The sequence below is a fragment of the Eleutherodactylus coqui genome, chromosome 7 (assembly GCF_035609145.1).
Source record: "Eleutherodactylus coqui strain aEleCoq1 chromosome 7, aEleCoq1.hap1, whole genome shotgun sequence".
Taxonomy (NCBI): domain Eukaryota; kingdom Metazoa; phylum Chordata; class Amphibia; order Anura; family Eleutherodactylidae; genus Eleutherodactylus; species Eleutherodactylus coqui.
In genome coordinates, this window is record NC_089843.1 from 154,983,796 (window position 1) to 155,008,830 (window position 25,035).

At 46.6% G+C, this 25,035-nt stretch overlaps 1 protein-coding gene and 1 long non-coding RNA gene across 3 annotated transcripts in view; one reads left to right on the forward strand and one right to left on the reverse strand.

Annotated features, from left to right (window-relative positions):
• AP1AR (adaptor related protein complex 1 associated regulatory protein) overlaps positions 1-17,034 on the forward strand; it is a 48,836-nt gene extending 31,802 nt beyond the window's left edge. For both annotated transcript variants that reach the window (XM_066573840.1, XM_066573839.1), the window contains 4 exons: positions 7,205-7,260; positions 7,968-8,038; positions 12,267-12,395; positions 14,470-17,034. In XM_066573840.1, the coding sequence (XP_066429937.1) occupies positions 7,205-7,260; positions 7,968-8,038; positions 12,267-12,395; positions 14,470-14,708 (495 nt within the window). In that variant the 3' untranslated portion in view covers positions 14,709-17,034. The remainder of the gene's footprint in view (positions 1-7,204; positions 7,261-7,967; positions 8,039-12,266; positions 12,396-14,469) is intronic.
• On the reverse strand, positions 1,962-5,850 carry LOC136572878 (uncharacterized). The gene is made up of 3 exons (XR_010785825.1): positions 5,363-5,850; positions 4,363-4,470; positions 1,962-2,435 (listed from the first exon to the last, which is right to left on the reverse strand). It is a non-coding gene; the product is annotated as an uncharacterized lncRNA (long non-coding RNA).
• Positions 17,035-25,035: the final 8,001 nt, after the last annotated feature.

The following is a 25,035-nucleotide window of genomic DNA, read 5'->3' on the forward strand; positions in this document are numbered from 1 at the left end:
TGCGTGCGGGCATGCGGGCATGCCTTATGCGTGCGGGCATGCCTTATGCGTGCGGGCATGCCTTATGCGTGCGGGCATGCCTTATGCGTGCGGGCATGCGTGCCTTATGCGTGCGGGCATGCGTGCCTTATGCGTGCGGGCATGCGTGCCTTATGCGTGCGGGCATGCGTGCCTTATGCGTGCGGGCATGCGTGCATGCCTTATGCGTGCGGGCATGCGTGCATGCCTTATGCGTGCGGGCATGCCTTATGCGTGCGGGCGTGCATGCCCTTGTGCGTGCGGGCATGCGTGCATGCCCTTGTGCGTGCGGGCATGCGTGCATGCCCTTGTGCGTGCGGGCATGCGTGCATGCCCTTGTGCGTGCGGGCATGCGTGCATGCCCTTGTGCGGGCATGCGTGCCTGCATGCCTGCATGTGTGCGTGCGTGCATGCCTTGTGCGTGCATGCATGTGTGCGTGCGTGCCTTATGCGTGAGTGCATGCCTTATGCGTACATGCATGCCTGTATGCGTGCGTGCATGCATTATGCGTACATGCGCGCATTATGCGTACATGCACGCATTATGCGTACACGCATGCCTGTATGTGTACACGCATGCCTTATGTGTACACGCATGCCTCTGTGTACACGCATTCCTGTATGCGTACACACATGCGTGGCTGTATGCCTATGTGCGTGCATGCGTGCCTTGTGCGTACAGGCATGCGTGCGTGCCTGTATGCGTACAGGCATGCGTGCGTGCCTGTATGCGGACATGCACGCGTGCCTGTATGCGGACATGCACGCGTGCCTGTATGCGGACATGCACGCGTGCCTGTATGCGGACATGCACGCGTGCCTGTATGCGGACATGCACGCGTGCCTGTATGCGGACATGCACGCGTGCCTGTATGCGGACATGCACGCGTGCCTGTATGCGGACATGCACGCGTGCCTGTATGCGGACATGCACGCGTGCCTGTATGCATGCATTTATGTATAGATGCACGCATGCGTGTACATGCATGCAGATGCACACATGCATGCATAGATGCACACATGCATGTATGTATGTATAGATGCATGCATAATTCTTCTGACCTGGTTGGGGGAGTAGTGGTCATTGTAAGTGGGTTGAGCGGATCTAGGAATCAGTAATACTGGTGGGATGTGACTGTTAACCTGCTGATTTCTCGTCATTTCCTGCAGATCTGACGTCCTTGAGAACGGGAAGGCTGGCAGACAGTGAAGAGACCCTCGTCGTTCAGCAATCTTTAAACCCTTCTTTTAATGCACTGTTTTTTTCCCAGTGACTCCCTTGTTTTTAATACGCTTTTTAAAAAAAATAATTATGACGGAGGATCCTGAAAAACTGCACAATATTTTACTGCAATGCATTAAACAGAAAAGACCCATAAACACAGCGGCCTTTTGTCTATGTCACAAAGGCTGCTAGGTGTCATAATTAAGGATGAGCGAGTATACTTGCTAAGGTACTACTCGTTCAAGTAATGTGCCTTAGCCGAGTATCTCCCTGCTCGTCCTTAAAGATTCGGGGGCCGCCGCGAGGGAGAGCGGGGAGGAACGGAGGGGAGATCTCTCTCTATCTCCCCTGCGACTCACCTGTCAGTCGCAGCGGTCCCCGAATCTTTATGGACGAGCAGGGAGATACTCGTCTAAGGCACATTACTTGAACGAGTAGTGCCTTAGCGAGTGTACTCGCTCATCCTTAATTATGACACCTAGCAGCCTTTGCAAACTTGGATTGGTGTAGGAAAACTAAGTGTTCCTCAAAATTCTGAAAAGTAATGTTAAATTTGTACGTCTCCTAGATGGAAAAAATAAATGTACAAAAGTTTTAAACCGTGCTTCCAGAATAAAGTGAACAGATGGAAATCTATATGTTCGCAGAGATTTGTACAGAATGTTTGCACTCATTTTATATATGACATTTGACAATGTGAAAAAATGAAAATTCAAAATTGTGCAAAGTAGCAATTTTAATAAATATACACAACTTTTAACAGTCCTTTTTTACTACCTAACAGAAGTACAACAAGGGGAAGAAAAAAATGTCACAGTCACTTGGATATGCAAAACCTTTACGGACTTATGATATGTCAAGTGACACATGTAAAGTTCCAAGTTTTCAGTCTGTCACTAAGGCGCAAACAGGCTTGTTCTCTAAGGGGATAAATAGCTTAGTGTATAAACTGTGAACCGACTAACGAGGGACAGTGAGCAGCATCACATGCAACCTGACATCTTCATCGTACTGCTCCATCAGATCCTGATGATGGATTTCCATAGCAGGTGATGGGCCATTTCCAGCTTTTAAGCGTCCTCCTGAGCCAACATCTGGGAACTTCTGGCTCTCTGGTGATTCAACTCTGTGGTTGCGAGCACCGGAAACGGTTACCACAGTGCAAGATTCTGACCAAAACGTATCAGCTGACCTAGAAGGAGGAAGAAAAAAAAAATTAACCCTGCCTGCAATTGGCTTAATTCCGTGGGTTTTCCTAGTTCTTGCACTGTCCCTGCTTTTCTTCACTCCTACTTTAATAGATAAAGACATCGTATTTGGACAATTGGTATGTTTCTCCGAAGGTTGGTGCAGTATTGGGATGGAACCTGTACGTTTGCTTAAAAAAAGGAATTAAATGCTCAAATCTAATGTTATGTCTTTTTCGCCCAATAAGACGAATTTAACACAGCAAGTGTGTGAGAGAGAGAGAGGGGGTGGCTGAGTAAGTGGGTGAGCATACATGCATGTATACATACATGCACGCATACAGGCATGCATGCACACAGGAACGCGTGCGTGTACGCATACAGGCACGCGTGCGTGTACGCATAAGGCATGCACGCATACAGGCACGCGTGCGTGTACGCATAAGGCATGCATGCACGCACATAGGCATACAGGCATGCATGCGTGTACGCATACAGGCATGCATGCACGCACATAGGCATACATGCGTGTACGCATACAGGCATGCGTGTACGCATACAGGCATGCGTGTACGCATACAGGCATGCGTGTACGCATACAGGCATGCGTGTACGCATACAGGCATGCGTGTACGCATAATGCGTGTACGCATAATGCGTGTACGCATAATGCGTGTACGCATAATGCGCGTACGCATAATGCGCGTACGCATAATGCGCGTACGCATAATGCGCGTACGCATAATGCGCGTACGCATAATGCGCGTACGCATAATGCGCGTACGCATAATGCGCGTACGCATAATGCGCGTACGCATAATGCGCGTACGCATAATGCGCGTACGCATAATGCGCGTACGCATAATGCGCGCACGCATAATGCGTGTACGCATAAGGCATGCACGCATAATGCGCGCATAAGGCATGCACGCACGCATAAGGCATGCACGCATAAGGCATGCATGCCCGCACGCATAAGGCATGCAGGCACGCATGCCCGTACGCACAAGGCATGCACGCATGCCCGCACAAGGGCATGCACAAGGCATGCACGCATGCCTGCACGCATGCCTGCACGCATAAGGCATGCACGCATGCCCGCACGCATAAGGCATGCACGCATGCCCGCACGCATAAGGCATGCACGCATGCCCGCACGCATAAGGCATGCACGCATGCCCGCACAAGGCACGCATGCCCGCACGCATAAGGCACGCATGCCCGCACGCATAAGGCACGCATGCCCGCACGCATAAGGCACGCATGCCCACACGCATAAGGCATGCAGGCACGCATGCCCGTACGCACAAGGCATGCACGCATGCCCGCACAAGGGCATGCACAAGGCATGCACGCATGCCCGCACGCATAAGGCACGCATGCCCGCACGCATAAGGCACGCATGCCCGCACGCATAAGGCACGCATGCCCGCACGCATAAGGCACGCATGCCCGCACGCATAATGCATGCATGCACGCACGCATAATGCATGCACGCATGCCCGCACGCATAAGGCATGCACGCATGCCCGCACGCATAAGGCATGCATGCCCGCACGCATAAGGCATGCACGCGCAAGGCATGCACGCATGTCCGCACGCATAAGGCATGCACGCATGCCCGCACGCATAAGGCATGCACGCATGCCCGCACGCATAAGGCATGCACGCATGCCCGCACGCATACGGCATGCACGCATGCCCGCACGCATACGGCACGCATGCCCGCACGCATACGGCACGCATGCCCGCACGCATACGGCACGCATGCCCGCACGCATACGGCACGCATGCCCGCACATAGGCATACAGGCAGGCACGCATAAGGCATGCATGCATGTACGCATACAGGCATGTACGCATACAGGCACGCATGCATGTACACATGAGCATATGCAAGCAATGAAAAATTTGGCAGATGCAGCAGCTTACCTCGCTGAGTGATGTCAGATGGTGTCCGAGCGAAGAGAAATTCTTCTCGAAACGCGTCCAAACGTCAGGATCCTCTCCACACGTTATTTTGCAATAAGGCGCACAAATCTGCAAAAAAAGACAGGTTGCGTCAGGTGGCGTCACGCAAATCTCAGGTGACGTACTCACCACACGTAGCGCACAAATCTTGGGTGTTGTCTCCACACGTAGCAGCGCACAGCGCACAAATCTCTGGTAACCGCGTCTCCACACATAGCAATGCAGCGGCATGCTGGGGATCGTGCTCGTGGACAATGCAGCGGCGACCATGCATGCAGCGGCATGCTGGGGATCGCGGCGACAATGCAGCGGCAAGCTGGGGATCGCGCTCGTGGACAATGCAGCTGCATGGCGACAATGCAGTGGCATGCTGGGGGATCGCGCTCGTGGACAATGCAGCGGCGACCATGTATGCAGCGGCATGCTGGGGATCGCGGCGACAATGCAGCGGCATGCTGGGGATTGCGGCGACAATGCAGCGGCATGCTGGGGATTGCGGCGACAATGCAGCGGCATGCTGGGGATCGCGGCGACAATGCAGCGGCATGCTGGGGATCGCGGCGACAATGCAGCGGCATGCTGGGGATCGCGGCGACAATGCAGCGGCATGCTGGGGATCGCGCTCGTGGACAATGCAGCGGCATGGCGATAATGCAGCGGCATGCTGGGGATCGCAGCGACAATGCAGCGGCATGCTGGGGATCGCGCTCGTGGACAATGCAGCGGCATGCTGGGGATCGCGCTCGTGGACAATGCAGCGGCATGGCGAAAATGCAGTGGCATGCTGGGGATCGCGCTCGTGGACAATGCAGCGGCATGCTGGGGATCGCGGCGACAATGCAGCGGCATGCTGGGGATCGCGCTCGTGGACAATGCAGCGGCATGCAGAATTGGCCGCCTCTCCGCCAATGCGCGCAGGGGAAGTAAGAGCGCAATTAAATGAGCAGATGCAGCAGCTTACCTTGGCTTTTAGTAGTCCTGTGTAAAACGTCCGCTGGCAAATCCACTTGCGCAAAAGATGTAAAACTTCCGCTGGCAAATCCACGTGCGCAAAAGAAATAATCACCTTTGGCAAAAGCACAAAAAAAACCTGCCAAAAAGCACAAAAAAAACCTGCCAAAAAGCACAAAAAATACCTGCCAAAAAGCACAAAAAATACCTGCCAAATCAATAACTCTCTGTGCCACACACGAGTGGCATGTAAACCGCGGGCAAGGCACAATCCTGTGTCCACACGAGTGCATGGCAAGGCACTGAACATGTGAAAGCGCGGGCAAAGCACAATCCTGTGCACGGCAATGCGCGGGCACGCCGCTGTTGGCTGAATCGGCCGCACAGGAGAACTCAGGCAGCACAATCCTGTGCACGGCAATGCGCGGGCACGCCGCTGTGTCACGTGGTGCCGATTCCAGCCAGCTGATTGGCTGAATCGGCCCCATAGGAGAACTCAGGCCTCCTTTGGTAATATGCCTGCAGACAGTCACTGGCTATATAAGGTCACTGCTGTGGACAGTGATTGGCTGCAGCAGTCACATGTCCTGGTCAGCAGAAACCAGGAAGTACAGAGTGGCTGGGAAACCACTTTAGGTAATGAGAAAAACCCTTTTAATGTTCATTCACACTTGCAAATGTCACTAGAATGTTGACACGGATTCCTGTTTTTTTACATTTCATTGTTTCCTATGGCAATCTGCGACATGACAAAAAGTGATGCCACTTATTGATGATCACACAGGATCTGCGTCGGATAGGCGCACATGTAATAACCACATTGAATGGGGCTAATCCATGTGTGCATCCATGACACTGCAAGCTGTAAATCCAAGGCAGAACTCCAATGCGTGTGCATCACCTCATATAAACAGATTCTTCCTCAAGAAAAACCCGCTGTGTGAATAAAGTCACTGCGTAATTTCTCTGTGGCTTCTGCACCAAAATTCGCTTCGGAGTCCACACTATTTAACTATTCTGCTGAATGCAGTGGAAATCGGGGCCATATGAACTATCAATATATCGTAAAATCACATTCATTTGTAAAAACGGATGGATTGGCACGCAAATCTGCAGGATGCAGAGGCTCCGCCACGGATTAAGTGTCATGTTTTTTTCAATTTTGATCTGATGGTAAACTGTGATTGATGCCTAAAAGGTTTCGGAGATACCCCCTATACACTGCTGACAATAAAATAGAAGTGATTACCTTCTGTTTGGTTGCGCAGTAGTACGGTCCTACTATAGCGACACTTGCCTGCCGCAGCACCCGTATGCCCAGGCTTGTATTGCCACGAATATCCAATTAGGATATATTCAGTGAAGGCTGAAAATATGATTGTTCACCTTCTCAAGTGCAGAATGATTTGTTCTTTTACAGAACAAAACAGACAATAAAGCAGTCCCAGTTACCATTTACCAATTAGTGAGAGTCTTGTTACCATCTACACTTTACGAATGGGCAATCTTGGCGGTAAACAGTTGGTCCCCTACACAGGTAATGGGGTGCAGCAGTGGAGTGGATTCCTTCTACTCGCCTGACTGCTGGTTAACCAGTGGACTGGTATTTTAACCCCTCAAGTTGTTTTACAGGATGGCCACCAGCGATTTATCCGCATTCATGACATTTCCGGTGTCTTGGTTGCTAGTGGATGACTGTGATTGTTTTTGTATCTCCTATAATAAATTTGCTATGATGAGAGGTCCTAGAAAATGATGAACAAAGAATGAAACTGTATAACATAAGGCATTATGTACAACGTGAGTTACTAATTTCAGCAGACTGACGTCACAGTATAATTCTCTCTTTCAGCAACATCGAATACAGTGGATAAGGCAGAGAGCGCAGGCTGCTAAAAATGGAGAAAGGTAATGTTATACTGTCTTACATGGGATCTGCAGTCCGTTTCCTTATCTACAGTAGCTGGTTCTTGAGATATAAACTTTGAGCAAGTTCTTGAGGCTTATGAGAAAGCAGCATGGGAGGCATGTAAAGATGTTGTGCATGGATTCCTGGGAAATCGAAGAGTTGACAACTACATTGAGATTGTGAACAAACAATACCATCGATTAGGTTACAACACGTCACTCCAAATCCATTTTCTACATTCTCACCCGGACTTCTTCCCTGACAACAGCGGCATCGTGAGTGACGAACGTGGAGAGCGATTCCATCAGGATATATTGAAAATGGAACGAAGGTATCGGGGAAAACGGAAGCTTCTCTGCTTGCGGACTACTGTTGGACAAGAGACTCCCCAGAAAAGGAGTACAAGCGACTAGCAAAAACAATCCATTCATATGATTAAACCCTTTTATTTGAAGTTAGTGTATCTATAAAACCAGAATTAGGCCAACTAAACAGAATATAATGTCACATTCATTGTCCTTGACCCAAAATGAGGGTAGTTTAGTTATTTTGAGACTATTTTGAGTCTACACCCTGTGTATGAAATCTGGTAATTCCTCAGCAGGTCTGCAGTCATTGTTTCTTTTCCTCACTTGGCATTGGTTGTTTCAGTGAATGCCTTCACTATACACATATACTAATCTCTGTTCTGTGCTCACCATTACAGTCCGCTAACCGAGGATTTTGAATCCTATCTGCGAAATGTTCGATCCCAGTATGAGGCCGCCAGAAGTAGTAGTAAGTCAACTGTCTTTTTTATATATATTTAAATAAAAAACTTAAAGTGGATTTGTCACCGGTGTTATACTTCCTTACTCAAGGATTGAATGCTGTGGAGACGGGTTCACTGTACTATTCACATGGCTAGTGCATCCGACCGCAGGATACAACTCACTCACAGTTGTCTGCTGAATTCATGAGGACAGCATTCTCTCTTCCACCTTCACCTGCCTATAGGCCAGAGGCGTAATTTGAAGCTCCTGGGCCCCAATGCAATACCTGTAACAGGGCCCCAAATTATAATGCTTTATTCATAGTACTGAGCTTCCTCTATGAAGAAGAAAGGCCCTATGGGCCCTTAAGGCTCCTGGGCCCGGGTGCAACCACATCCCCTATAGTTGCGCTATAGGCCACACTGACTAATGGAGGGGGCAGGAGTGTTCACCTCATAAATACAGTGGATGTGGAAGGATTTGCTGTCTTAGGCTTCATTAGGTAAATAGAACAATATGTTTCTCTGTCTGCATAGCAGTTACATACATGGGCCATAAACCGCCTTTGTAAAAGGAAAACAAGTCTCTACTGCAAACAGTAGTGTGAATACAGCGTGAAGACTTCTAATAGCCGCACGGTGTCATCATACATGGCCTGGTTCTCATCAGAATGATCAGCCCCTTATGATTAACCCTTTCCAATCCAATTTGTATTCTGGATTTCCTAGGGGGCTTATTCTTTTTCTGCTGTTATACAACGGCGCTATATGCTGGCTAAAGCCAGTACTGCATGAGGTGACACATTGGATAGGCTCCAACAACAGAGAGGCTGGCAATATACAGTAAGAGAACCCCGACGTCCGTTTTTCAACATTGGAGCTGTACAGCCTTAAATCATAATGTCTTAAGACGTCAGACAGTGAATTGGAAAGGGTTAAAGGATTGTTCTGGACTTCCATGGACTTTTACTGTTGATGATCTTATAGTTGTTCGTGGGGGATCTGCTGCTCAGGATACAAGTTGACTAGCTGATTGCTAGACCCATCAGTGCAGATAGCACTGTTCATGTTGGAGCAGCGCAGATTGGCTCTACAAGCACAGATCCCATTGGTTTCAGTGGAAGCTGTGCCTACAGTAGTTGATTGGGTCTGCCATTCAGGATACTGGTTGACCAGACGATGGCTGGATCCACTATCGGTGCAGATAGCGCTGTTCATGTTGCAGTAGCCCGGATTGGCTCTACAACCACAGATCCCATTGATTTCAGTTGAAGCTGTTCCTACAGTACGAAACCGAACCACCGCAACAGTGCTTTTTGCAATGATTATTATTTATTTTTTTATTTTTTTTATTGGCTCCTCTGGGGGACCACAGATAGCGATGCTTTGATCGCTCCGGCAGTATGATGTAATGCTATAGTACTGCGATTCGACAGGCAGTCTATCAAGCCATCCTACGGGAATGGTTTGATAGGTAGTCTGCTAAGGCAGCCCTGGGGCCTTTCAGAAGGACCTCGGCTGCCATGAAACCCATACGACTCCCTGCAATTTCATGTGGGGGGGGGGGGGGTACGGGACACCCGAACATCGTTCGGAGCATTTAAAGGGTAATAGCCGTGATCGGCCACGCGGCAGATTGCAGCTATTGACCGTGGGTGTCAGCTGTAATAAACAGCTGATGCCTGTGATGCATGAAGAGGTGTCGTTCCGCGATCTCTCTTAATACATACCCCACACCTGCATGATGTAAATGTACGTCATATAGCGGGAAGGGGTTAAAGGGGTTTTGTTGCTTAAAGGGGTTGTCCCGCGCCGGAACGGGGGTTTTTTTTTTTTTTTCAAACCCTTAATCCCCGCGCTCCGGTGACTTCTATACTTACCGGTGAAGATGGCCGCCGGGATCCTCTTCCTCCGTGGACCGCAGCTCTTCTGTGCGGTCCATTGCCGATTCCAGCCTCCTGATTGGCTGGAATCGGCACGTGACGGGGCGGAGCTACACGGAGCCGGCATTCTGCACGAGCGGCCCCATTGAAGACAGGAGAAGACCCGGACTGCGCAAGCGCGGCTAATTTGGCCATCGGAGGCCGAAAATTAGTCGGCACCATGGAGACGAGGACGCCAGCAACGGAGCAGGTAAGTATAAAACTTTTGATAACTTCTGTATGGCTCATAATTAATGCACAATGTACATTACAAAGTGCATTAATATGGCCATACAGAAGTGTATAGACCCACTTGCTGCCGCGGGACAACCCCTTTAAGGAAAGAAAAAAATTCTATACTCGCCTATTCCTCCACCGGCAGCCTTTTTACAGCATCTCCTCCTCGCTGATCTTCTCCAGCCCCCTGTGTCACCTCCCCTCCGGCACCTGGTTTGTTAGGAAGCCTGCATTCCTTGCATTCTTCTTCCTGCAGGTCAGTGAAGGTCACGTCCCTGTGACAGAGTTCACTGGCTAGATAGGAATGCTGATCTATTGCTGAGACAGCGGGCATGAGCAGCCTGCAATACCTCAGCACTCCCTGCTAGGCTGTGAACTGTGATGTAGCGTACATTGCCAGGCAGGAAGAAGACTGTCTGTGATTGTATGCAACATCACAGGAAGCAGAGGTATCAGCCAGCTGGAGGTGAGGTGATTTTTCTTTTTTCCTGGACTGCAGGAAACCGGAGAAGATGGGGGAGGTGAAGATGTGGTAAGTAGACTAATGGGGAAGGAATGGGTAAGTGTAGATTTTTTTTTTTTTTTTGACAGAACTCCTTTAACGCCAAAGATGCTACATTCATTGCTGACTATGGTATCAAATTTTTCTGTAAAAATGTTTAAAAAAACAAAAAACCTTTTGCCTCTCTACAGGGCTTTAAATGTTAAAAATAATAAAAACAAAAAAATATACACATAATTTGTATCCCTACATCTAGAACAACCCGTACTATAAAATATTACATTTATCCAGAATGGTAAATTCTGTGTTTAAAAAAAAAAAAACACCCTAGAAAAAATAGCAGTTTCCTGATTCTTTCTTCCCCCAAAACAGGGAAAAAACTGCAAGTTGTGGTATACACACCTCCAAGCTAAAATCTCATACATAGAACTGGTTGTCTTTGACACATGGCGAAAAATAATCCCCTCTCTCTCGGAAGAGCAGTGCAGTACCACAATCTCCTTTTACACTTCAGTCTCGCCAGCAGCTAACAAGATGATCCAATTACACATTCTACATCAATGTTACTGGACACCGAGCAGGCTCTTTAAGATGAAGAGACTCTCTTACCACAGAATGTCATCGCTGTCAGACACCCAATGCTAACTGTAACCATCTGATGTGGAGCTGTCCGATAATATACTCCTTCTGGGCGGAGGTTACAACTATTGGGGGTGCCGCTTCCACCAAACCCACTGAATATCTGCCTGGTATACTGGAGGAAGAGCAGTGGCAACTCCATATCCGCATTTTCTTATGCGAGGTGGAGTTTCGGGCCTGTAAAGCTCTGGCATTGCGCTGGATTTTTTTTTGCTGTAAATCACTTTTTATTAAATTTTGGGGGGGAGCAGAGTTAACAAAAAACTGAAATCTTGGCATCCTGTACTTATTTTATTCTTTACAGTACTCACTGCATGGGATAAATAGTATCCTAATTTTTAATTTTTTTTTTTTTTAGAAAAATTGAACGAATTTTTTTTTAAACCAGTAAAAAAATTAGGATTTATTATACCTTTTTTGTACAGTTTTTTTCTTTTTTTTTAAAATTGGTCCCCCAGAGTACTTAAAGTTGTGAACATTTGATCACTTTTACCCTAGACTGCAATACATTGCAATGCAATGTATTGTTTGGTTTTTTTTGTTTTAATGGTGTGTATGAAATCCATCAGCACCCCACGATCGCGTTGTGGGAGTGCTGATAGGGTACCAGAGGGAGTATCGTCCTCCCACCTCACCCCCTTTTGACTGTTTAGACTTTCACCACAGCATCTAAACAGTTGTCTGCCGCGATCAGAGCGAAACAAAAAAAAAATGTTGATAGCTGACAGGTATGGCGCAGAACTCCGTTCCATACACTCTACAGGACATAAGTTTACGTATTGCAGTTGTGAAGTGTTTTACAAATATATACATATTTTTATCTATAATTGGTCTTTTTCATAAAAAGAAGGTAATGGTTTTGAAATATAAGTTACTAAAATGGTCTTGTTTGCAAGTGGGAAACCTATCCTTGCATTTTCTGCTAGCTTGTTTATGGTATTTCTCTTTTACTAGGATTATCATCGGATGCAAACCTTCTAACTCCTAACACAGAGAGTAGCTGTGACCTTACAACCAGGACAAAGTCTACAAGTGGGAATGATGACAACACATCCCTTGATCTTGAGTGGGAAGATGAAGAAGGTAAGAGCCCTTTACATGTACAGATATCTGTCCAATCAAACTAAAACAGAAAACTGACCTGGCAGGCTTAAGAGTGTATTCACCACTTACAATTGTATTGTGTAAATGGCATCTGGAAGACATCTCCATCATAGGGAACAGGAAGGCTTTATTTTAGGACGATCGTAACGGATACAGGAGATGTTGGGCAGAAGCTCAGCTTAAAAAGCCTTTTCCATGATCAGGCAAGAACATTTATTGGCACTGTCGTCAGTCGTGTGAAGGTGCCGTTTGTTGGGTGATCACATTTTTTAATGCAGTACAAAGAAATCGTTAATGGCAGGGCATCGGTTCATGTGAACTGGGGGATAGGCTGCCAACAATCAGAAAACTCTATGGGGACTAATGATTTTATGAGCGGTCATTCATCTCCGAGTAGTCTTTATTGGCCTGTATGAAGATCAGTTCTTATCATTGGGGCAACATTGATTTTATGCATAGTCTGTTTACACCAAACAATTTCTCGTTTGTATTTGGGAACGATATCCGAGTTGGCTTAGGCAGCCTGTTTATACAGGCAGATACATCGTTGGCTCGTTCAAATGAGAAATTGTTCGGTCATTCACATTCGCTGTATAAGTGAACGTCTAAGGCCCCTCTCTCACACACTGCTTTGTACTGCGATGCTGTGCTAACCGCTGTACAACCCTCCCGTTGATTTTAATGGGGTTTCTCAGATCTGTGCTCGAACGCGGCGTTTGTAACCCTACGATTTTTGAGCGCTGTTCTATTTTTCAGCATTTTTGCGGGTTTTTAGTGTCAAAAGACTTTATTAGAGTAGCATAATCTGAAGCCTACATCATTAATGTAATAATCCCCATGTAGGGGGCCTCGCAGTTAAACTTGCATTCATTGTAGCAATCACAATTTTACATGTAAATCAGTTATACTTTTCCTCTAGTTTTTTCGCCATGAGATTGAAGTATACGCTACGCTACGCTTTAGAACTTTCAAAAATTAACGTTAAACTGAACCAAACTAAAGTCTTCCCCCCCCCCCCCCACTATATTTTATTATTATTAGCCATATCTATTCAACAGGTTTAGTATAAAGTTTCAATCCACAAGCGGTACAACAAGACACTGTAGGTCGACCTGAGGGTATGCTAAAGTCTGGGAATATCTACCAGCTGTATCCAGGGTCCCCACACCTGCCCATATCTCTCGAACGTATCCATGTAGCCTTTCATATAACGTTTTTAAAAACGCTGTGACGTGTTCAAAAATTCCACTCCAAATCGCCGTAAAATGCTGCGGTAATGAGCAACTAAACTCATGTGAGAGTGGCCTAAACAATCAGTATTTAAACTGAACGATTAGTGAACCAACCAAGGATGATTTTTATGTCTGCATAAAATGAACAAAAAGCTTGGCATTTATAGTTTTTCATCGTTGGCTGCATTTACACTGAACGGTTATCGTTCGTTTTTGCTCATTTGAAAGCTAATCGTTCCGTGTAAAAGGGCCCTAAATGATGGACAATTAGATTGTAAAGGTTGTACTGGATAGTCTGAGCAGATTATTTCCACATGACCAACTACATATAAGCTGATGTCTCACTGACGGAGACGACTTCCGATCCTCAACATTCTTCTAAAAACACTTTTTTTTTTTTTGCAGTCGTTGACTTTTAAATGTTTAATCTTTTTTTTGCTGCGATATCGCCCTTATGTGGCTTGGTTTCCATTTACACGTCTTGGGCATATGGATGTCATAAAGTATGCACATCTCTATTAGTCTGGCTTGCCCCCCAGTCTGTTGACATTACATGATAGCCCTTTCATTTAGGGTGATGGGACACTGTGCAATATAACATTATCCGTGCAAGAACTGCGCTGTGGGTTACCTGGCAATAACAGTTGATCGTTAAAAAACAGCTGACCTATGGCGATCGGCTGATCTTCGAGACTGCTTGATTCAGAGAAGGGATAACCCTTTAATCCACAGAATGGCTTTGCCATAATTGTACACTTGATATTGTCCCATTTCCTTAATTCTCTAATATTTTTTTTGTTTTGCTCCCTCGATTGACCCAGGCATGAGCAGGATGGTTCCTTTGAGAGAGCGCTCAAAAACAGAAGAGGACATCCTCCGAGCAGCTTTAAAATCCAGTGGCAAGAAACCTGGAAGCCACACCGCCTCGGCCTCCGATGACTCCAATGGACTAGAGTGGGAAAATGATTTTGTGAGCGCGGAAATGGATGACAACGGTAACTCCGAATATGCCGGCTTTGTAAACCCCGTATCTGAACTTTCTGCTGGGCAGGACAGGTAGAAAAGACCAAGCAACAAGGAATGTTGTATCACATGAAAGAGAGCTTTTTTTTTTCCCCTCTCCCACATGGGTTTCATGAATGTGCAGATTTTTGAGAGCCTTTTATATTCAACAAAGTGCAATTTTTATTTGTTTGCCTTCTGCAGACATTTCGTAATGATAGAAGGGTAAGTAGTTAGGCTTTTCCACGCTTGTCCAAGCTCACCTATAAATGATATGCACTATTTGAGAACTCGATACTTCTTCAGCAGTTGTTTTGCACTTTGTCTCCTAGAGCCATTGCCTTTATGTATGACGGATTGTTTTAATTTATGGGTTTTATCGGCGGCACTCTAACTGTAATTATGTTCGCTTTTGTGATAACCATTGAAGCTAAATGTGGACCTGAGCAACAGTTGTGTCATAGCAAGTGATTGGATCTTCATGCGTTAATGTGGCTCGCCTTATTTCTTATACATTCCACCGAGAACACATTTACGTGACGTCAGTATACCAATCCTGTTCTGTTACAGGCGAGCACAGCCAGTGTTTCTTGGCTCAAGCGGGACACTTTGTACTGCATGCTGTGAATTTTTACAAAGGATACTCTTGTGGAACACTTTAGAGCACCTCAATAGAACTACTCGACCGTGTACACCATCTTAACTACCGGGACACACAATATCCTGTATTATGTATTGGGGAGGTGTTCCAAGTAGGTTTCAAAAGGTCACCCTGCTAAATTGTATGGCGATTTTCTTTTTCTTCCTTATATTTTTGAAAAGGGTTGGAAGCCTGCCTGGAAGTGGAAGACCTTTTTCAGTGATCATTATCTTCTCTAATGCATCCATGGTTTGCCTGTATGACCAGTGTTACATCATGATCAGGCACTTGGATATTTCATGCATTATGATGAGTACTTTTCATTTGACGATTGGCCAGAACATTGTCACCCTACGTCATGAACATTCCTGAACAATATATTTTTTTACCTTTTAACAAAAGACAAAAGTACAAGGCATTTCCTTTAATTCGGTATTAGACAAGTTATAAAGTCTCAGTCTGTTACTTGTTTCCAGCATAGAACTGCAATTTCATGTGTAATGTAATGACTTGCAGCAGGTTTGTACTAGCATTGTATTGTTGGCTCCTGGTCTTTCAGAAGAGAAGGTTCTTAAAGGGCTACTCCGGGGAAAATACTTTTTTTTTTTTCCCCCATCCCTGTCACACTCTGGAGGTTTCCTTCATGCGGTGCAGCCTCCTGTCTGATGCTTATCAGGCACAATCTTGATGTTGCCTTCACATCAATCCTATGATGCATCAGCACAATATCACATGACCAGCTACAGCCTGTACCATCTCTGCAATGCTGCCATTATCATCATTATTCTATCTTTACCAAAATAAGATACAGGTCACAAGTATACAGTCAGAAGGATGAGCCGTGATCTCCTCTATTATATCTGTGTGATCATCAGTAACTGTGACAGGAGTGCCTGTGTTCCCCTCTAGGTAGTTTCTGTGGTAGGGTCCATGTAATACAATTAAACAGACTGAGAAACTGACTAGAAATTGAACATATAAACCCAAGTATGGGAATAGGGGAAAAAAACATAAGAGTTGCCTTTCTAACCATTACAAATAAGAATTTGGATTATGTGTCCGTTATACAAAAGTCTGAGTGTTTTGATAATCTGGTACCTATCAGGCCCCATTAATGCTAGAATAAAGACCTTTATTATATGATTTAAAGGATGCATTTAATTAAAACTATTTCCTGGGGCAGATTGAGGCTCTGTTAACATTCACGTTGTGGTTTCCTTCTATGGTGGAAGCTACAATGTTGTTCCGTGCCCAACAGACCCCATTCCCTTATAACGGGTCAGTTGAGGTCTACATTGTTTTGACAGTAAGACTAGTGCTGAAGGAAACCTAAACGGAGGCAGCGAACACAACCCTGAACAGTAGATGGACATGGCCTTAGTCTTCAGACTGCAACTTTGAAGTCGGGAAGATTGATAAAGTACAATTTTGAACAGACTTGAAAGTTTGTGGAAATGATATTTTCAAAATGTATTCAGCAGCCGCATGTAAGACATGGCAACAGAAATAACATCCAGACTTACTTTGGATGGCTGAGATTGCTCGTCTTTGGGGGCTGGTAAAAAGTCAAGTATCTTATCGCACTTCTTTAAGAAGCTTGTATATTATGCTGTAATTGGAAACAATGTTGGGTTGCTTTAAATGTAATCACAATCTTGGGCAGCTTTTTGCTGCATCATGAATAAATGCACATAAACTTGTAATTTAGGCATGCTGGGAAATAAAACATTTTTTCTAATCTTTACCAAGTTGTAGTGTGTTTTGCTTCCATTTCAGACACATTTCTAAGCTTTCCATTGTCGTATTGCAGTCACTGTACATGCCATAATGAAGCTGACTTTGGTCAGCATGAATTTTATCAACTTCCACATCAGGGTGTGATAATTAACTTGATACAGTGTACAGTAATTGTATTTCTCTATTGACAGCCTTTGCCAGTTGGGTATTAAAGGTGCTCCTATACACAGCATGTCTGGAAAGTCTGCAGACCCTTTCACTTTTTTACTATTTGTTGTGGACTTGTGCAAACTTTAAAAAAAAACAAAAAAAAAAAACATTTTCCCCCTCAGCATTCTGCGCTCAATACCCCATACTGACAAAGTGAAAACAGAATATTAAGATGTTGCTACACCTAGACTGGAGTCCACCTGTGATAAGTTTAGTTGATTTGGACATTTTTAAAAGGTATATAAAGTGTCACAGATCACAATGCATATCAGAGGAGGAAAGAACCAACTGTAGAGCTCAGAGACAGGATTATGGGGGGCACAGATCTGGAGAAGGCTGCACTGAAAGTTCCCAAGAAAAGAAGGGCCTCCACAGTTCCTAAATGGAAGCAGTTTGGAACAACTGGGACTCTTCCCAGAGCTGGCGGACCACCAAACTCTGCAGAGAAGGGCCTTGGTAAGAGAGGTGGCCAAGAACCCAATGGTCACTCTGAGCTGCAAAGATCCTATGTGCGGATGGGAGAGACTTCCAGAAGGTCAATCATCACTGCAGCCTCCACCAATCTGGGTTTATGGTAGTGTGGTCAGAAAGAAGCCTCTACTCCGTAAAAGACCCATGAAAGCCCAACTGTAGTTTGCCAGAAAGCATCCGAAGGGCTCTGACTGTGAAAAACAAGATTCTGTGGTCTGATACAATCAAAGTCGAACTTTTTGGACTCGATTTGAAGAGTTATGTCTGGAGGAAACCAGGTACTGCTCATCACCTACACAATATCATCCCTACAGCGAAGCCTCATGCTGTGGGGTGCTTTTTAGCGCCTGGGACAGGGAGACTGCGCCATTAAGCTTTCCATCAACCATGACCAAAGTACAGAGGTATAACTCAAAATTTCCCTAACTTTTCCATTTGTCATTTCAAACTTCCATCTAAATCATTAAACTGAACGCCAACTCCACTGTTAATAATATGTGCGAAAGATAAGTCCTACCATATCTTCCTTCTTCTCCCCCTCATCCCCCTTTCAAACTCGCACAGAATAGTGTGGAGTTTAGAACGTTAAAAAAAAAAAAGTTCATGTGCAACTATGCTCCATAGCAACGAGCGTAGGTGCGTATACACCTGTGTAAAGAAGCCCTCAGTGCCTATTTTGACTTGGATTTAGCTGGGGATCCACAACTGATTTCAGCTTGCACAGAGTGGCACTCCTCTCACTTCTGAATACTTTGCACCAAGAGCACAATTAAGAACTCTGGGGTGGATGTGTCACCCACCGCTGGTCAGGTGGAAGGGGGCTGCCTGCCACAAAGATGGTGGTATGCAGCAGTTGCTGGGTGACACCATGTGCTGTGCTCGCTCAGTATTTGGAGGTTAGAGGATCACCAATAAAGTAAGGCTGAAATCGGCTGTAGAGCTGCGGCTAAATACAGATCAAAATCCACACCAATTGTGCAAATTTTATCACAATTTTTCATGTGGAAATGCTGTGGATTTTGCAAAGGAAAATCCACAGCATTCGTGATACATGTTAACGGATCCTCAAACACTGCAGTTGCAAAACTTATTTTGCTGAGTACAATGAAATTCTGCAAACTATAGTACAATGTTAGTGAATAGGGAATTAACAAACCCCATTCACTCACAGCGCAACCTCTTCATATCCACATGTGCTCTTTGTTATAGATTTCATTCATTTGAATGAGTGAAATCCACAACACAACTATGTGCCGATCTCATTGTAGATGTTGGTGTGAAAATTCTTCATAGTCAGGCTACTTTTACACACAGCTCAAAATTTTACACTAATAGAGTGGCATGATGCATGCACCCCATTCAGACTTCTAACAGGAGAATCGGGGAGAGCCTCAGAGGGGAGGGAGGGGGTGGGGGGGCACGGCGTCAGTCATTTACATATCACCGTTGTAAGCTGACAACGGTCTTGCCTGGGGAAAATCTTTTCAAGGCTATATTGGGCACTATTATCTGTACAAATATTCCTTTATGCCCGCTACATTGTATCCCAGGATGAGAAGTTAAAAGAACTTTAATGGATTTTTTTTTTTTTTTTAAGGAATAAATTGTATGCAGTACAAAGCATGATCCTTAAGATGGGAAGAGTAAAGGCCCTTTTACACACAACGATTATCGCTTAAACCAACTTTTGAGCGATAATCGTTGCATGTAAATGTGCCCATCCTTCACTTTTCTGCCAAACGATGATTTTATGTTTGGCATAAAATCCATTGTTCGGTAGAAGAGCTGATAGCAGGGTCTTCACACTGTGTTCTCCGGGGGGAGCGCTGATAATATTGTCTCAGCTGTCACTCCTGTGGCAGAACAAAGGAAATGTATTCAGAGAACAGACCACCAGTGGGTCAACTGTTCTCTGAATATAGCTCCCAGCAGCTGACATGGATTAATAAGCTACTAATTGGTATTAGTACTAATTAATTTATGCAAAATGATCGCTCAAAAGCCATCTTTTGAGTGATCATCTTTGTATGTAAAAGGGCCTTTATGCTACCTAATTCGTAGTATGCAGCAAAGGCGAATGTATGGGGAGGAGGAGAGAATCTCATCGACAGTTGATATTGGGTGAAAGAAGGATCTGGCACTATGAATTTCAAAACCCAAGCCTTTTGTTCTCCCCAGAGATAAGCAGCTACCTGAGTTGCCTGGCGAAGCTTTCTCCACTGCGCCTCTTGGAAATACGTACATGTCCGGCTGAACTGCGCAGTTATGTACATGGGTGAGACACGAAAAACAGCTTTGGGCTGCCAACTATTGATGGTGTACAGGCACCCTTGTGTCCTTGTGTAGCACACTCACTCATTTGTTTGATAGATGTAGCTGTTTAGTTTCCTGAAATAATGAAAGTAGTTTTCAGATGCATTTTTTTTCTCTTTGATTCCCCCCGCCCACCCCCGTTCACCCCCGTTTTACATAGCTTAAGCACTGTACTGTACCGTATACTTGAGTATTAGCCGACCCGAGTATAATCACAGCCATGCAGTGATGTCATTCACTGAATGATCGAGCGCCAGCTGTAATTGGCTGGCGCTCGATACAATCACAGCGCTTACTTACACAGCGCTGACGGGGGGAATTTAAAGATGAGCAGGGAAAGGGTTCACAGAGGGAGCGCACTCCCTCTGACTGCAGCCGGCTCTCGCGATGACATCACGAGAGCCCGGCTGGTTGCTATGGCAACAGGACGCCAGATACCAGCGTCCTGTATTGCCATAGCCTGTGATCGCTATAGTAAGCGATAAGGCATGGCAGGAGAGAAGTCCTGCCATGCCTTATCGTAGCAATCATTACTGATGCAGTGTAAGTCCCTCAGAGGGACCCAGATGGTGTAAAAACAGCAAAAAAAGTACAAAAAAATAAAAATGTAAAACCCTTTTTTTTAATACTCTCTCATATTAGCATAAAAAATTTTTTTTTAAATTAAAAATCCCACATATTTGGTATTGCTGCGTCCGTAACGACGTGTACAATAAATTGAACACGCTTTTTATCCTACACGGCAAAAAGCGTTAACAAAAAGCTAAAAAACTGAGGCAAAATGCTAATTTTTAGCATTTTGCCTCCCAAAAAACGTGTGTACTGCAAAGTGGTACCAATAAAAACTACAACTTGTCTCACAAAAAAATAAGCACTCAAAGAGCTCAGTCCATGGAAAAATAAAAAAGTTACAGGACTTTGAATGCAGTGAGTTTAGAAAAAAAAAATTATTTCTAGAAAAAGGGTTTTTATTGTGGAAAAACCTAAAAAAATAAGAATTTTGGCATTGTTGTAACCATAGCGTCCTGTAGAAAAAAAATGTAGTGTCATTTATGTTGCATAATTAATAGAGATGAGCGAGCACCAAAATGCTCGGGTGCTCGTTACTCGGAACGAACTTTTCGCGATGCTCAAGGGTTCGTTTCGAGTAACGAACCCCATTGAAGTCAATGGGCGACCCGAGCATTTTTGTATTTCGCCGATGCTCGCTAAGGTTTCCTTGTGTGAAAATCTGGGCAATTCAAGAAAGTGATGGGAACGACACAGCAACGGATAGGGCAGGCGAGGGGCTACATGTTGGGCTGCATCTCAAGTTCACAGGTCCCACTATTAAGCCACAATAGCGGCAAGAGTGGGCCCCCCCCCCCCCTCCCAAAAACTTTTACTTCTGAAAAGCCCTCATTAGCATGGCATACCTTAGCTAAGCACCACACTACCTCCAACAAAGCACAATCACTGCCTGCATGACACTCCACTGACACTTCTCCTGGGTTACATGCTGCCCAACCCCCCCCCCCACACACACACACGCAGCGCACACCAAAGTGTCCCTGCGCAGCCTTCAGCTGCCCTCATGCCACACTACCCTCATGTCTATTTAGAAGAGTGCGTCTGCCATGACGAGAAACCGCAGGCACACACTGCAGAGGGTTGGCACGGCTAGGCAGCGACCCTCTTTAAAAGGGGCGGGGCGATAGCCCACAATGCTGTACAGAAGCAATGAGAAATAGAATCCTGTGCCACCGCCATCAGGAGCTGCACACGTGGGCATAGCAATGGGGAACCTATGTGCCACACACTATTCATTCTGTCAAGGTGTCTCTGCATGCCCCAGTCAGACCGGGCTTTTTAATTCATAGACACAGGCAGGTACAACTCCCTATTGTGAAGTCCCTGTCGACCGACAGCATGGGTGGCTCCCTGGAACCCACCGGCGATACACAAAAATATCCCATTGCATTGCCCAACACAGCTGAGGTAGTAATGTCGTGCTTAATGCAGGTGGGCTTCGGCCCACACTGCATGCCCCAGTCAGACTGGGGTTCTTTACAAGTGGACACATGTAGGTTAAACTCCGTGTGCACCTACAGCATGGGTGGCTCCCTGGAACCCACCAGCGATACACAAAAATATCCCATTGCATTGCCCAACACAGCTGAGGTAGTAATGTCGTGCTTAATGCAGGTGGGCTTCGGCCCACACTGCATGCCCCAGTCAGACTGGTAATATGTACCTTAACAGTAACCGCGTTGGTGGTAATGTGGTGATGACTGCGGACCTAGTAGCGCGGTTTTATTTTGTTGATTTTTGGAATGTGGCCAGGATTAAGTGGGCTGTGGCGGGGGATGTTTTTGAGGCACTACGTGTCCTCTCCACATGTCCGTGGTTCTATGCACCTTAACAGTAACAGCGTTGGTGGGAAATGGCCTCGCCGCCATCATGTCTTTGGGAAGCCTCTGTTTCCACACCCCAGAGACATACCATTAGCAGCGGTATAGGCAGAGCCCATAATTAGTAACATTTCAGCCGTAGCATTAGGACAGGCCCCACTAACATATCACTAGCAGCATTATAGGGGGAGCACAGTATGCGTTCCATTTCAGTAATAGTAGCACTCAAGACAGGCCCCAGTAACAATTCCGAAGCAGCAGTATAGTGGGAGCGCAGTCTTCGTTCCATTTCAGTAGCTGCAGTATAGACAAGGCACAAGTTACATTTATGTAGCTAAAGTGTAGGCCAACCCCACACACCTTTCTGTACCATGAGTGCAGGCGAAGAACATAGAAATTGCTATGATTACACTGTAGGCGAGGGGCCACAAAAATTGCTGTAGCAACAGTACTAATGTACATCCAAAAAATTGCCCATGGCCAACCAAGAGGGCAGGTGAAACCTATTAATCGCTTTGGTTACTGTGGCTTAAGTGGTAACTAGGCCTGGAGGCAGCCCAGTTTAACGAAAAATTGGTTCAAGTTAAAGTTCCAACGCTTTTAAGAGCATTGAAACGTATAAAAATTGTTTAGAAAAATTATATGAGTGAGCCTTGTGGCCCTAAGAAAAATTGCCCGTTCGGCGTGATTACGTGAGCTTTCAGGAGGAGGAGGAGGAGGAGGAATATTATACACAGATTGATGAAGCAGAAATGTCCCCGTTTTGGATGGTGAGAGAGATTGATGCTTCCATCCGCGGGTGCATAATACGTATTGCTTAGGTATCGCTGCTGTCCGCTGATGCAGAAGAGAAGTCTGGGGAAATCCAGGCTTTGTTCATCTTGATGAGTGTAAGCCTGTCGGCACTGTCGGTTGACAGGTGGGTACGCTTATCCGTGATGATTCCCCCAGCCACACTAAACACACTCTCTGACAAGACGCTAGCCGCAGGACAAGCAAGCACCTCCAGGGCATACAGCGCGAGTTCAGGCCACGTGTCCAGCTTCGACACCCAGTAGTTGTAGGGGGCAGAGGCGTCACGGAGGACGGTCGTGCGATCGGCTACGTACTCCCTCACCATCCTTTTACAGTGCTCCCTCCGACTCAGCCGTGACTGGGGAGCGGTGACACAGTCTTGCTGGGGAGCCATAAAGCTGGCAAAGGCCTTGGAGAATGTTCCCCTGCCTGCGCTGTACATGCTGCATGATCTCTGCGCCTCCCCTGCTACCTGGCCCTCGGAACTGCGCCTTCTGCCACTAGCGCTGTCGGATGGGAAGTTTACCATCAGTTTGTCCACCAGCGCCCTGTGGTATTGCATCATTCTCGAACCCCTTTCCTCTTCGGGAATGAGAGTGCAAAGGCTCTCCTTATACCGTGGGTCGAGCAGTGTGTACACCCAGTAATCCGTAGTGGCCAGAATGCGTGTAACGCGAGGGTCACGAGAAAGGCATCCTAACATGAAGTCAGCCATGTGTGCCAGGGTACCTGTACGCAACACATGGCTGTCTTCACTAGGAAGATCACTTTCAGGATCCTCCTCAGGCCATACACGCTGAAAGGATGACAGGCAAGCTGCATCTGTACCCTCAGCAGTGGGCCAAGCTGTCTCTTCCCCCTCCTCCTCATGCTCCTCCTCCTCCTCCTGAACGCGCTGAGATATAGACAGGAGGGTGCTCTGACTATCCAGCGACATACTGTCTTCCCCGGCTCTGTTTCCGAGCGCAAAGCGTCTGCCTTTATGCTTTGCAGGGAACTTCTCAAGATGCATAGCAGAGGAATGGTGACGCTAATGATTGCAGCATCGCCGCTCACCACCTGGGTAGACTCCTCAAATTTTCCAAGGACCTGCCAGATGGCTTCCAACCAGGGCCACTCTTCTGTAAATAATTGAGGAGGCTGACTCACACTGCGCCGCGCAAGTTGGAGTTGGTATTCCACTATAGCTCTACGCTGCTCATAGAGTCTGGCCAACATGTGGAGCGTAGAGTTCCACTGTGTGGGCACGTCGCACAGCAGTCGGTGCACTGGCAGATTAAACCGATGTTGCAGTGTCCGCAGGGTGGCAGCGTGCGTGTGGGATTTGCGGAAATGTGCGCAGAGCTGGCGCACCTTTCCGAGCAGGTATGACAAGTGGGGGTAGCTTTTCAGAAAGCGCTGAACCACCAAATTAAAGACATGGGCCAGGCATGGCACGTGCGTGAGGCTGCCGAGCTGCAGAGCCGCCACCAGGTTACGGCCGTTGTCACACACGACCATGCCCGGTTGGAGGCTCAGCGGCGCAAGCCAGCGGTCGGTCTGCTCTGTCAGACCCTGCAGCAGTTCGTGGGCCGTGGGCCTCTTCTCTCCTAAGCTGAGTAGTTTCAGCACGGCCTGCTGACGCTTGCCCACCGCTGTGCTGCCACGCCGCGTGACACCGACTGCTGGCGACATGATGATGGATGGAGATGGAGATGGAGATGGAGATGGAGATGGAGATGGAGATGGAGGAGGAGATGGAGATGGAGGAACCACTGAGCGCAGTGAGGGCGCGTACAATATTGCGGGAGACGTGGTCGTGCAGGGCTGGGACGGCACATCGGGAAAAG